Source organism: Dipteris shenzhenensis, chromosome 8 (assembly GCF_047967505.1).
Source record: "Dipteris shenzhenensis isolate YYH24624 ecotype China chromosome 8, Dip_SZ_1.0, whole genome shotgun sequence".
NCBI classification, from domain to species: domain Eukaryota; kingdom Viridiplantae; phylum Streptophyta; class Polypodiopsida; order Gleicheniales; family Dipteridaceae; genus Dipteris; species Dipteris shenzhenensis.
Window position 1 is genome coordinate 42,840,164 of NC_141603.1, and position 13,134 is coordinate 42,853,297.

The 13,134-nt window shown below is 44.4% G+C and overlaps 1 protein-coding gene across 1 annotated transcript in view; it reads left to right on the forward strand.

The window, feature by feature from the left end:
- The window catches only part of LOC147899546 (uncharacterized), a 55,636-nt gene that overhangs the window by 15,880 nt on the left and 26,622 nt on the right, over positions 1-13,134 (forward strand). The window contains exon 4 of the mRNA XM_087378272.1: positions 3,601-3,682. Within this exon, the coding sequence (XP_087234398.1) occupies positions 3,601-3,682 (82 nt within the window). The remainder of the gene's footprint in view (positions 1-3,600; positions 3,683-13,134) is intronic.

Genomic DNA, 13,134 nt, shown 5'->3' on the forward strand with positions numbered 1-13,134 from the left:
AAAGGTCGTGGACGCAGGTCTACTCAGCCGATTCCTTGGAATGATGCAATGAACAAGGCTTTTGAAACCTTGAAGTTATCTATCAAGGAAGCACCCGTTCTTGCATTACCCGATCCTACCCGGCCTTATGTTTTAGAGGCCGATGCGAGTGATTATGCGATTGGGGCAGCTCTATTCCAAGAGGGCAGACCTGTAGCTTTTGAGAGTAAGAAGCTAGACGACACTCAGTATCGTTGGCCCACACTCGAGAAGGAACTTTATGCAGTAGTTTATGCTCTCAAGGTTTGGAGACACTACTTGTATGGTTCAAAGTTCCTTGTATTGACTGATCACCAGTCAATTAAGTATGTGTGTGATGGATCAGAATTGAGAGGAAGGAAAGCTAGATGGGCAGAGCTAATGCAGGATTTTGATTTCGAAATACGTTATCGTAAGGGTTCGTTGAATAGTGTGGCGGATGCCTTAAGTCGAGTTAAGTTTGTAAATGCTTTGTCATTTACGGAAATATCCTCAGACCTATTTCAATCCTTGAGAGGGCTATACGCAACTGATAGTCATTTCAGTTCTTATTGGCAGAGAGTCCAGGATGGGAGCTCCATGGTTGACCAGGACTCAGGGATTGTGCCACCTAGGATACAGGCGGCGGGAGGTCAGTGGATGATTAGGAACGGCTTGCTGTTCCGAAATGAAAAGATTTGTGTGCCTGATGTTCTGGACCTTAAATCCAAGATTCTCTGGGAGTGTCATGATGCTCCTAGTGCGGGACATCCAGGTATACATAGGACTCTGTCTCTTGTGAAGCATACCTTTTATTGGCCTAAGATGCGTGCATTCGTAGAGAACTATGTGGTAGGTTGCCGAGTTTGTCAGGTTACTAAGGCTGAACGCCTTAGGAGCGCGGGCTTATTACAGCCATTACAGATTCCAGGTAATAAGTGGGAAAGTATTTCCATGGATTTTATTACTGGTTTGCCTCGTACGCGCAAGGGTCATGACTCTATTTGGGTCATAGTCGACCGTTTGACAAAAATGGCTAGATTCTTACCTACAAGAACAACTATTTCAGCTGTTCAGCTGGCTCACGAGTTTGTGGACCACTTGTTCAAGCTGTATGGTTTGCCATCTGACATAGTCAGTGACAGGGACTCAAAGTTTACAAGTAACTTTTGGACACTTGTATTTGAGAAGTTGGAAACTACTCTAAGTATGAGTTCCTCGGATCATGCACAATCTGATGGCAGTACAGAAAAGGTTAACCAGTTGGTTGAAGACATGCTTCGGGCATATGTATCTAAGAGACAGTCTTCGTGGGAAGATTATCTACCCATGATTGAATTTGCTTACAACAGTGCAAAGCATTCTAGTACAGGTTATAGTCCTTTTATGCTTATGTACGGGTTTCAACCTAAGTCACCAGTTATGGTTGGATTAAAAGGGATTCAAAATGATGCTGCTAAGAACTTCTTGCAAGACATGCAGGAAATGTTGCAGTTTGCCAAGGAGTCTATTAGAAGTGCCCAAGATCGGGACAGATTTTATGCTAATAGACATCGTTCACCTAGAGAGTTCTCTGAAGGAACGATGGTATATTTGAGAATTCCTAAGGAATCCAAGAGCCTAAGTACTGGTTTGGTTCCGAAATTATCCCCCAGATACTGTGGCCCATTCAAGGTCATTAAAAGAATTGGACCAGTTGCATATCGACTAGAATTGCCTCCTGATGTTAAAGTACATCCAGTCTTTCATGTCAGTAGACTGAAAGAAGTATTGGGTGCAGATGATCAAATTGTTTCTCCTCATGAGATTATAGAAGTTACAGATTTAACTTTTATTCCTCACGAACCTGAATCTATTCTTGAATTTCGTGAAAGACAGATTCGAAATCGTACTATCACGGAATACAAGATTAAGTGGAAGGATCGTGTTGAGGAGGATGCAACATGGGAGACATTACAAAACCTCCAAAGAACATTTCCCGATTTCTTAGTGAACTCAGGAGTGAGTTCTTAGAGGAGGGGGAGTATGTCATGTGCGCGGATCGGTATCTGACGTGTACTAGGTACACAGAACTAGCTCAGGTTAGCCTGGGGAGGCTTAGAGCTAGGCAGGCTTGATTCTCGGGTTGAGTGGCAAGGGTACGAACTATTTATAGGTCTTCGCTATTTTTGGCGCCGGGGCCCGAGTCTATAAAAGAGGCCCAGGGGGTTCAGTTCTCAGTGTGCAGTTGGGAGCAAGTCTCGTTCCCAGGTGCTAGGTCTGATCCTGGATTGTGTCGCGGACGCGCGCCTGCATCTTAGCGTAGCCCAAGGCCCAGTGGCAGATCCAGGGCTTCACAGCGCCACCTGGTGGTATGGGACACCAGGCTGGTTGGGATCTGATTGGGAGTTCGTGCCAGTAGCTCAGCTCGTGGCTCGGGGGGACATCTTCTGATTCGGGATCACATCCCGTAGATGTCACGGTTGGGTGGTGAGCAGCCTGCTCAGTTCTGATGTTGTGTATGGTTATTTGCAGATCAGGGGTTTCAGGAGTGCTGGGATGTGTCATTCATTGTACTCTGTTTTGACAAAAGCTGGCCATTTCATTAAACAATGTATTATAGGCTCTCAGGAAGGCACATGACATTCACCTGGTGTTCTTGTGACTTCTTCTGCGCTCGTAGGTCTTCTACCCTTCCCTTCTTCCCTCTTTTTCCCTTGCTTCAAACTGAATCATCTCAGATGACTGCAGATTGATATGGCTAGCATTTAGAAAGTTTCTCGTGTGATGAGGCGAAAGTTGCTCAAAAAAACTTATGCTGTTGCTTCGTAAAACCTCATACCTTCATACAAGTCTTTGCATGACTGGTTAATAGTTATTCATGTCAAGTGAAGAGAAGTGCTTCCTTAGATGACTCGTCAGTTGTTTTGTGACTTTAGTCTGTCAAATTTTAGAAAAATATAGAAATAGGTTTGCATGAGCAGTATCTGATCACTTGGCACATGGTAGGTGTCAAATGGACACCATTTGGTGATGATGTTTTACCTAGACTAAGTACAAGTATCAAAATATTCAGCCTAGCAATCACATTATGTAAACTCCAATTCTATGCTCTTCCTTGAGGTGTTATAAGAAGAGAACTCACAGTTGAGATGTTGCTTGAACTTTTTTTCTTCATGATTATATGTGTATCTGCCATGCAAATGGTCATTTGTCATGTGTATCCAGACCAAAAGAGCAAAACAATAAAAATACTTTAGATTTTTTATCACCAGAGATGTAAAGATGTTCTCTTTGAGCTAGCAAGCTGGTTTGTATTTCTAACTCAGAATCTCTAACATTCAACCTGGCCTATCTATTTGGCTTTACTTAGTAGACCGTGGTGTAGCATTCAGAAGCCTTTCGTTGATATTATCTGGTAGGGGTAATTCACGTGACAAGTACAAACGTTGGGGTGACATTTTAAGCTTACATGACTGTCGGTTCACAATTTTAATTTGTGACTCCTAAATTGCATTGAAATTTGTTGAACGTGTAGTGGTTATGGAACTTGTATGTTGTGATTGTATGCATGCATCCCAAACTTCAGCAATTCTAATTGAGATATCATGCTTTCGAATGTAGATCTTGCGGTTGGCTCAAGAAGTTAAACAACTATATGGTGGAAGACAGATCACAGTCGTGAACGGAAGCCCCAACCAGAGCAGTATTTCTTCTCCCCTGTTTGCCCTTTAAGATCCATCTCCTACCCACCTTAGATAATTGAAACAAGGCATCTTAGAGTTTGCATTTAGTTGTGTTTTATAATGATTGCAGAAAGCTACTGCATACTTCAGCTGCCCTTGGCTTGGTGATTTCCAAGAAATAGAGAGGTGGGATGAGCAGTTGATACTGCAAGACTTGGGCAATAAAATTAACACACACAAGCACACACGCACATGCATGTGCACATAATGCATATACATACCTGGAAATAGAGAGGTGGAATGAGCAGTTGATACTGCAAGACTTCGGCAATACCTTACTTTTTGAAAAGTTTTGTAATTTCCAAAATTAGATATATTGTAGTGTTGAGAAGGTAGTGTTAGAGGTGACATCTAAGAAAATATGCCTTTTGGGGCTCTACCATAGCAAGAGCTGTAGGAAAGAGCCTATTCCGATGTAAGGCCTTCAGTCAAAGAACAGGCTTTAGAAATACTCTCCAATGCCATACTATTTCCCACAGCTGGCGGACGCCCAGACCAGCAGATGTATTATAGAATCACTTGCCAATCGGCAATCAGTCGGCTAGAGAAAGGACAGCGGGGAATGTTTCCTTGAAAAGAGCCCATAATGAAATCCCAAAAAGTGCTCTCCCAGTTACCAAATGCATTTGAATTTTGTGCGAACCTTCTAGCCAGCATTTGTGTCCATGGTTACTCCTAAGCTGCAAAAGTAAGTAGCATGTTAGCTTTCCGAGCAATCAAATGATAGTGTATATTCAAAATGTTGAGCCCTCCATGCATTTTGGGAGAACCAAACAAGCTCAACTTTCAGGAGACGGAGAGCTTTCTTGTCTTTTCTTGTTTTCCAAAGGTATTCCATTGCTTGTGACATGAAAGCATCGAAGGTTTCTTGCCCCATGCTATGAGTGGCAAGTGGAATTGTCTATAAGCCATGATGATTCCATGTATAATGCGCAGATGCATATGCATCGGCCAAGTAGAGAGCTTCCAGTAATCCAGCTTTCATTGTATGCGTTGCATCACCCAAGAGGTTTCCCCCTTTAAGGATATAGACTAGCCAATTGGATATCCCAAATGTTGTACTATTTGTCTTGGTTCATATAGATAGATAGATAGATAGATAGATAGATAGAGAGAGAGAGAGAGAGAGAGAGAGAGAGAGAGGATGGGTCTATGAGACTGTGAGAAATCCCGATATAAACAAGTTGTGTGGGTGGAGCTACTAAACGAGCATCCACTGCAATGCATAATGCAAATGATAAGTGCTGAGTGCTACATAGTCATGTCAGAATGATAAGTGCTGAGTGCTGCATAGGCATGTCAGAATGATGATCGCCTACGCAACACTAACCTCATCATTGGAGCGTCGAGGGGGATGAGGTAGTGAGGACATAAAGTCATAAATAGAGTGATGGCGGCTGCCTGTAGACGGGGTCCTATGTCATCTCTTGGTTGTAGCTCTGTGTCTGATAAGGGCTACAGTGACCCCTGTCGGCGGAGCCCCAACTTTGAATAGAGAAGAAATCTCCCCAAGCATAATCTGTGCATCAACCCTTTGTCTGAGTTGTCGTGTCGCTCGCTTTGTGTCACGATCATGACGGAGTCTCGTGGTGTGGGAGCCTGCATGGTCTGGCTAGAAGAAGTCACTGATCGAGCTCTGAGAAGAGTCTATCAAGGAGGTCTGCTCTTGTTGAAGTAGATGCTAGCGGTGTCTGATTGCCTCGTGAATAAAGGCGGCTAAGCATCTCTGGTTTGGAAAGGAGAGAAAGCAGGACAATATCCCAGAACTATCTTTGAAGAGGCAATAGAAGCGTCCTCGGATCTCATAGTATACTGGCCATATCAAAATGAAATGCTTCTCCGACTCAATCTCTTGGATGTCACATAATGTGCATATGCGCCTCTCCTTGGGCAAACCCTCAGCCCTGCCACTCTCGATGCGAAGTTTATGTGAAGAGACCTGAAACTACCCAATAGAGATCCTCAGTGAGTGGGTAGGTGGATCTGTGTATATCCTGATGGGTTGATAAAAGCCTCCGCTCTGATATGTAAACAATGATCCCTGTTGAAGCTGAGCTTCATTGGAAGCTCGCTCGGTCCCAACCAGGTCCTAAATGTGTGTCGTTGCAAAAGATACTCATGAATGACCTGGTTAAACTCATGAGATAGGAGGGGAAAAAGGCACGTCAATGCTATACTGGAAGGGGGGGAGTTATCCATGTGGAGTCCCAGTCACTCAAACCATCTCTCTGTGCGTGCAAACCAGCATCTCTAATCACCTTTTGCACAAGGTTTCTGTTATCAGTATTCAGTGATTGATCTATCAGATATTGGCGAGGATGGCTCTGTTATAAAATCGATCTCCCTGATAATATCAAAGAAATACCGCAAGGGGCGCCACGTTTTGGGACCAATACGGAGTTAGGTGTGACCCCGGGACAATCTATCTCTGGGATTGTTGTTCAAAGTTTCTTTCTTGCGAATCTGAATTTTCTAAGGGTCTGTAATTTCTGTTAATTGCTCATTAATTGTATCTACCACCGTTTGGGGATTCCGAAGGCTGGTGATAGTGGTTCCATTGCTGGGATCCCCACCATCTTTCTCAAGAGGTGAGCCCATGGTTGTGTTGGGCAGATAATTGAGCAATAATTTCAGCCAAGAAAATTCAGTTACTATGTCTCATAGAGAGAGATCGTAGACTTCCTCTCTTGAGTCTGATCGGGAAAGCCTTCATGATACTGAGGAGCACGAGACCTCTGGGGATGAGGATTCTCCGAAGGAAAAGCAGGCTCCTGAACAGCAATTCTATGGGCAGCAAGCTTTTGGGCCCCAGATGTTTGCATTGTAGGTGTATGGGCAGCAAGATCCTGGACAGCAGGAACATCAAGCAACTCCCGTTCAGTCAGAGCAGGAAGAAGAAGATGAGGCTGAGACGATTATGCGAGAGCAGTTGTTTGAGTCGATGAATATCTTGACCCAGTTGATGCAGAATCCTCGACTTCAGAAGATTCTCAACCCTCGCAGGGGAAGAAGAGGAAGACGCACACACGTCGGCAGCCACGCAAGCAGTCATTGGAGCCTCAGCCAGATAATCCTCCACCTAATCCCATGCCTCAAGTTCCTATTCAGCACTCAGCGTTTGGTCCCGGTGTTGGGCCGAATGAGCAGGCCAGTAATTTCCCATTTTTGAATTCTGGACAGCAACCTCTTCCTCAGCCCGTTTCATACCCAGGCCACTTTGGGGGTGGTTCAGTATTTTAGGCCATGGTTGGGATGACCAACAACGGTATGGGCATGGTTGGAAATGCCCCAATGGGATCTTAGCCTAGTATGCAAGGTTTCCAGGGCCAGATGCTTGGAGGTATGCAGCCCAGAATGCCGAATGTGATGTTTGGGAATGTTGGAATGCAGCCAGGGATGCAGGGAGGCATGGGTAATCCCATGGGTATGTTTTGGATGCCTCCTACAGGGACGTGAGTGGTCAATCCTTCACAAAGGTCCGGCATTGGTGCACAGAATATAGGAAAAAAGCCCCCGCAGCCACCATATTTACAGCCCCCAGTGTACGACAAAGCGAAGGAGTTCAAGGAGGGAGGTTCAGGTGTCAAGTTCGAGACATTCAATAGGCGGAAACTTCACCCAAGCTTTCAAAATTTGTAAGCAACAAGGCTAGGTACTTAACTTTTGAGGAGAAGGGAGAAGTAATGAAACAAAACAAGTGCTTTTACTATAGAGAGGAAGGCCACATAGTAGCCGACTGTCCAAACAAGAAACGCAAGGAGCCCAATGATGATGAGGAACAACAAAAGAGTGAGCGAAAGGGGAAGAAGCCTAAACCTAGTGCAGGATTGATGCTTGATGTTTATCGGTGAGGAACAGAATGATGAGAAGTCGGAGCTGTGTCGAGCTTGGGGGAAGGTTCGAGACCAGACCTATTTGATTTTCTTTGACCCAGGAGCTCACGCCATTGTCATCTCACTCCAGCTAGCAGGTAAACTAGGTATTCGTCCCGAGGAGATGGGGCCACTTTGTGAAGCAGATATAGCTAGCCTCGAGTTCACTTCTACTATTACTCTGGTCATTGGAAAGCTTCGCTTGCAGATTCAGAACTACATGGATTGCGAGGAATTTTATATCATGCCCTTGTTTGGGTGTGACGTTTTGTTGGGTATACCTTGGTGCTACAGGGTAAAGGCGGTGATGGATACTTTTAATAAGAAGGTGAACCTGACCCATCGGGGAAGAAAACACATTTTGGTGTAAAACTCAAAGGGGAATGTGTTCTTGTTGTATTGGCTTTGGCCATTTCTTCGGTAATGAAAAAGACTCTTTCTGCTTACTTGATTTTTGCAAAAGAAGTTCCACCAGAGCAAGCTAAGTCTCAGCTTTCTGGGTTGGAAAAGCTAGGACAGATTTTCTTTATGAGTTTCAAGATTGTTTTTCTGAGTCTTTGCCTAGAAAGTTACCATCAGAAAGACCGGAGGATCATGCAATAGATATAATTCCAGGGAGTACCCCGCCTAACAAGCCGCCGTACAGAGTAAGTGCAGCCCAGCAAGAAGAGATTATGAGCCAAGTGAATGATTTACTTCAGAAAGGACTCATAAGGCCAAGTTTCTCTTCTTTCTGTTCCCCAGTTTTGTTTGTTTAAAAGAAGGATGGATCTTGGAGAATGTGCATTGACTACCGTGCACTCAACAAGATCACTATCAAGAACAGGTTTCCCATTCCTCGTATTGATGATGTTCTGGATAGGTTGGAATGGTTTGCCATGTTCAACTGAATTGACTTGAAGTGTGGATATCATCAGATTCGCATCCGGCCAGAAGATGTGCACAAGACAGCTTTTCAGACCAGTTTTGGATTGTATGAGTATCTCGTTATGCCATTTGGTTTGACTAATGCTTCGGCCACGTTTAATCGGATGATGGACAAGATTTTGTGAAATCATAGGACCTTCGTCGGTACGTTCTTTGACGACATCATCGTGTTTTCAAAGAACGAGGAGGAGCATAAAAAACATTTGGTTATTGTGTTCCGAGAGTTGCAGAAGCATCAGTTATTATCAATGCCAAGAAGAGTGAGTTCTTCATGTTAGAGATCCACTTTTTTGGGCACATCATCTCAAAGGACGGAGTTAGGATGGACCCCGCCAAGGTAGAAGCAATCCGTTCTTGGCCACGGCTCAAGAATGTGGTTTATGCTCCTACTACAAACGGTTTATCAGGTATTTTGCTGAGATTGCTTCGCCATTGCATGCTTTGCAAAAGAAAGGGATGTCTTTTCGGTGGATTAGGAAGGAAAACTCAGCTTTTGAGAAGCTGAAAGAAAAGTTGTGTTCAGATCCAGTGCTAATCCTTCCAGATCTTCAGAAACCCTTCGCTGTTCAGTGTGATGCCTTTGGCAACAATGTAGGAGGCGTTTTGATGCAGGATGGTCGGGTAGTCGCATATGAGAGTAGGGTTTTGCAGCCAGCTGAGATGAGTTTGGGCATCTATGAGAAGGAGATGCTTGCTGTAATTCATGCCTTGTCCATGTGGAAGCACTATTTGCTTGGTGCTGATTTTTATGTACAGACAGATCATTCTTCCTTGCACTATTTCCTTACTCAGATGAAGTTACCAGAGAAGCATATGAGGTGGGCAAACTTCTTGTCTATGTTCAATTTTCAGATTATTCATGTACCAAGCAAGAAGAATGTGGTAGCTGATGCCTTATCCAGGAGACCAGTGCCTGATGCGTGTAGGCTCACGGAAGCAAAAGGATGCACAAGAGTGGAGCAAGAAGTGGAAGCCGTCACATCAACTAGAAGGAATGAAAATGAAAGTACAAAGTACTATAAAATAGAACCCTAGGACCCAGTGTCCTAGTGGTACCAGTGGTACTAGGTGTCATAAGACACTAAAAGTACTAGGTGATCTAAGTGCCAATAACTAAAGCTACATGGCACATACCAGGGCCCAGAGGGCATCAATATGACCGGGAGAAGATGGCCTACAAACCCCCCTCCATGGTATGGGCTGAAGTATTCTGGAAACGTCTCAGAATACCTGGTATTTTCTGGTCATGGTGGCACATGTTCATCCAAAAGGATATAGCCACCTATGAATTTACAAGGTATGCCAGATTATGTAACAAAGGAAACCAAGTGTAAAGCCTGTCGAAAGACTTCGAACTTGGGACGAGGAAGTGCCTTTATAAACATATCTGCTATGTTGTCCTCTGTGGGAAGGTAGGATAACTCTATGTCTCTTGCTGACAACCGCTCTCCAACATAATGATAGGGAACTTCAATGTGCTTGGTACGTGCATGAAACACTGGATTACGCGCAATGACCAAAGCACTCTGGCTGTCAGTGTAGACCATAGTGGAGGATGTCTGGCGAATACCAAGATCTGTAAGTAACAGTCGAAGCCAGACACACTCTACAGTAGCGGTGAAGGCTGCCCTGTACTCAGCCTCACAGCTGGATGTGGCAACTGTTGGTTGCTTCTTGCTGAGCCAAGAGATACATGAACTGCCAAGCAAAAAACAATTGCCGGTATGTGACACTCTGGTGTCGGAACAACCTACCCAGTCACTATCCATGTAAGCATGCATGGTAAGTGAACCCTGATCACCATAGAAGAGGGCTAAGTCCTGAGTGTCTCTGAGATATCTGAAGACTCTCTTCACTGCTTGCCAATGCTGTGAACTGGGCATGTGCGTGAACCTGCTGAGCTGGGACACTGCATACTGTAAGTCAGGTCTAGTGTGGCATAAGTAAATGAGACATCCAACAGCCTGTTGGTAAAGAGTGATATCACATAGTGGGCTCCCATCATGAGCTGAAAATTTGAAGCCAGGGTCCATTGGAGTAGAGATTGGCTTGCAATCCTCAAACTGAAAACGATCAAGGAGCTGTCCAGTATACTTGGACTGTGACATCATGATACCCCCCTCAACATGAGCAAACTGGCCCAAATAATAGTGCAGCTGTCCCATGTCTGACATTTCAAAAGCTTGCTGCAAATCAACCTTGAGAGCTGCAATATGCTGAGTATCAGGGCCCGTGATCAGCATGTCATCCACATATAAAATCAGCACTAAAAAATCAGATCCACTCCCACGGACATAAAGAGTGGGATTTGTGGGGCTATTTTGAAAACCAAGGGACAGTAAGTGTGCATGAATTTTAGCATACCATGATTTGGGTGCCTGCTTCAAACCATAAAGGGATTTTCTCAGCCGGCATACCTTGTTTTCAGAGCCAACAACCTCAAAGCCAGGAGGTTGTGTTCCTGCAGATCCCCAGCCGGCATACCTTTTTTTCAGAGCCAACAACCTCAAAGCCAGGAGGTTGTGTCACTTCCTGCAGATTCCCATGAAGAAAGGCAGTCGTGATGTCAAGTTGGTGCACTTGCCAGTGGTCAGGCTTTGTGTCGATCTATGCTGCCATCAGATTTCCTTTTTAATTTGTAGACCCACCGGGTACCAATGGCATGCTTGCCGGGAGGGGGATCTACTAATTCCCATGTGTCATTTTTGGCAATAGATTGTAGCTTAGCTCTCATTGCATCCATCCACTCTTTGCTGTCAAAAGCATCTTTATGGCACAAAGGCTCTTCATTGCAAGCTGTAGCAAGGAGTGCAAACTCAAGAAAGTGACCATGCATCTGTCTATTCCCTGATCTTGTCCGGGCAGCAAGAGGTTGATCTTGTTTGCTGTCCCTCAATGTGTCAAGAAGCCATCTGGGAACTTGCCTTTGCTGTCTATTTACAGCTCTTTCTTCAATCACTGCATCATGAATAGTGGGATGATTTTGTGCTGGAAGAGGAACCTGCAAATCAGCATGGGGTGCTGGGTGATCATTGCTTGTTGGAGGGCCTGCAGGAGGCTTATGTTGCTGGTCAAAGTCCCCCTCTGAGGGAAGCAGAGGTAACCAAGAGTCAAAGGCATCAAACATGCCAACTTCTGGCTTAGCTTTGCAGTCCACAAGAGGAGAAGCCGAATGTTCAGCAAAGATTACATCTCTATTGACAATAATCTTCCCAGTATTTGGTTGGTATAACCGATACCCTCTGCTCTATTGGCTGTAACCAATAAATATGCATTTGATTGTCTTGTCATCAAGCTTATGTCTCAGCTGAGATGGTACATGAACATATGCAAGAGACCTAAAAACTCTCTTTTGTGAATGTGAAGGCTTCCTGCCTTTCCATGCTTTATAAGGTGTAACAGTCCTCAATGCCCTTGTAGGTGATCTATTCAACACATAGTTGGCACACATCACTGCATCAAGCCAAAATTTATTGGGCAAGGACTTGGCCTTAAGCATGCATCTGGCCATCTCCATGGTGGACCTGTTCTTCCTTTTAGGAACAGGATTATGCTGAGGAGTGTAAGGAGTAGTGCATGAGTGAACAATGCCCCGTGAAGACAAAAATGCATCAAACTCCTTTGACATATACTCTCCCCCCCTATCTGTGTTGAGGGTGACAAGCTTGCATCCTAATTCATTCTGAACCATATTCAGCCGCCTCTTAAAGCATGAGAACACTTCAGATTTGGCTTTTAAAGCATATACCCAGCAACATCTTGTGAAGTCATCTATTAGAGTTATGAAATATTTGTTACCCCCCAATGGCATTTGTCCTCATTGGGCCACAGACATCACTGTGCATTAGCTGCAATTTCCTTTGTGAGAGTTTTGGACAATTCTTTTGAAAAGGAAACCGATGCATCTTACCCAAAAGACAACCCTCACACAACATGTTTGGAAACTGTGTGAGTTTGAGGTACATCATTTGCCATGCCCTGTGAATGTAACTTGGCAAGAGCTCTATAATTGAGATGACCCATTCTCTCATGCCAAAGATGAGTTTCAGCAAGCTGTGAATCTGAAATAGCAAATGCTTCAATAGAAAGTGCAGCTCAGTGATGATTAAGGTGATAAAGCCCCTTTTGCAAAGTGCCAGTGAGAACTATGGCATTGCCATCTGAAGTGGCAATTGAAATCAAGTTGACTTCAATTCCAGGCACAAAAAGAACATTTGTCAAAGTGACAGGATGGCTTGAAATGGATGTGAGCTGCACATCTCCGATTCCTTTTACAGCATAGGAAGCATTATTAGCACATGTGACAGTCTCCCCTTGAGGTGCATTAGCTAAGGAATGAAACAACTGTTTGCAAGAGATGACATGCTTGGAAGCACCACTATGAAAATACCAAGACTGAGCTTCATTAATAGTAAAGAATGCATCAACTTTGGAGGGATCAAAAGAGCAATGGACAGCCCATGCCCAATCATCTTGGAGAGCATGTGCATGTGAGGCATTTGCTGGCTCATGGGATTCAATTGCATGTGAGGCATTGACTGTCAATCCTGCTTTCTTTTTCTTCGAAGCAATGCGCTTCCTGCATTCTGAAATTCATGCCCTGGCTTGCGACA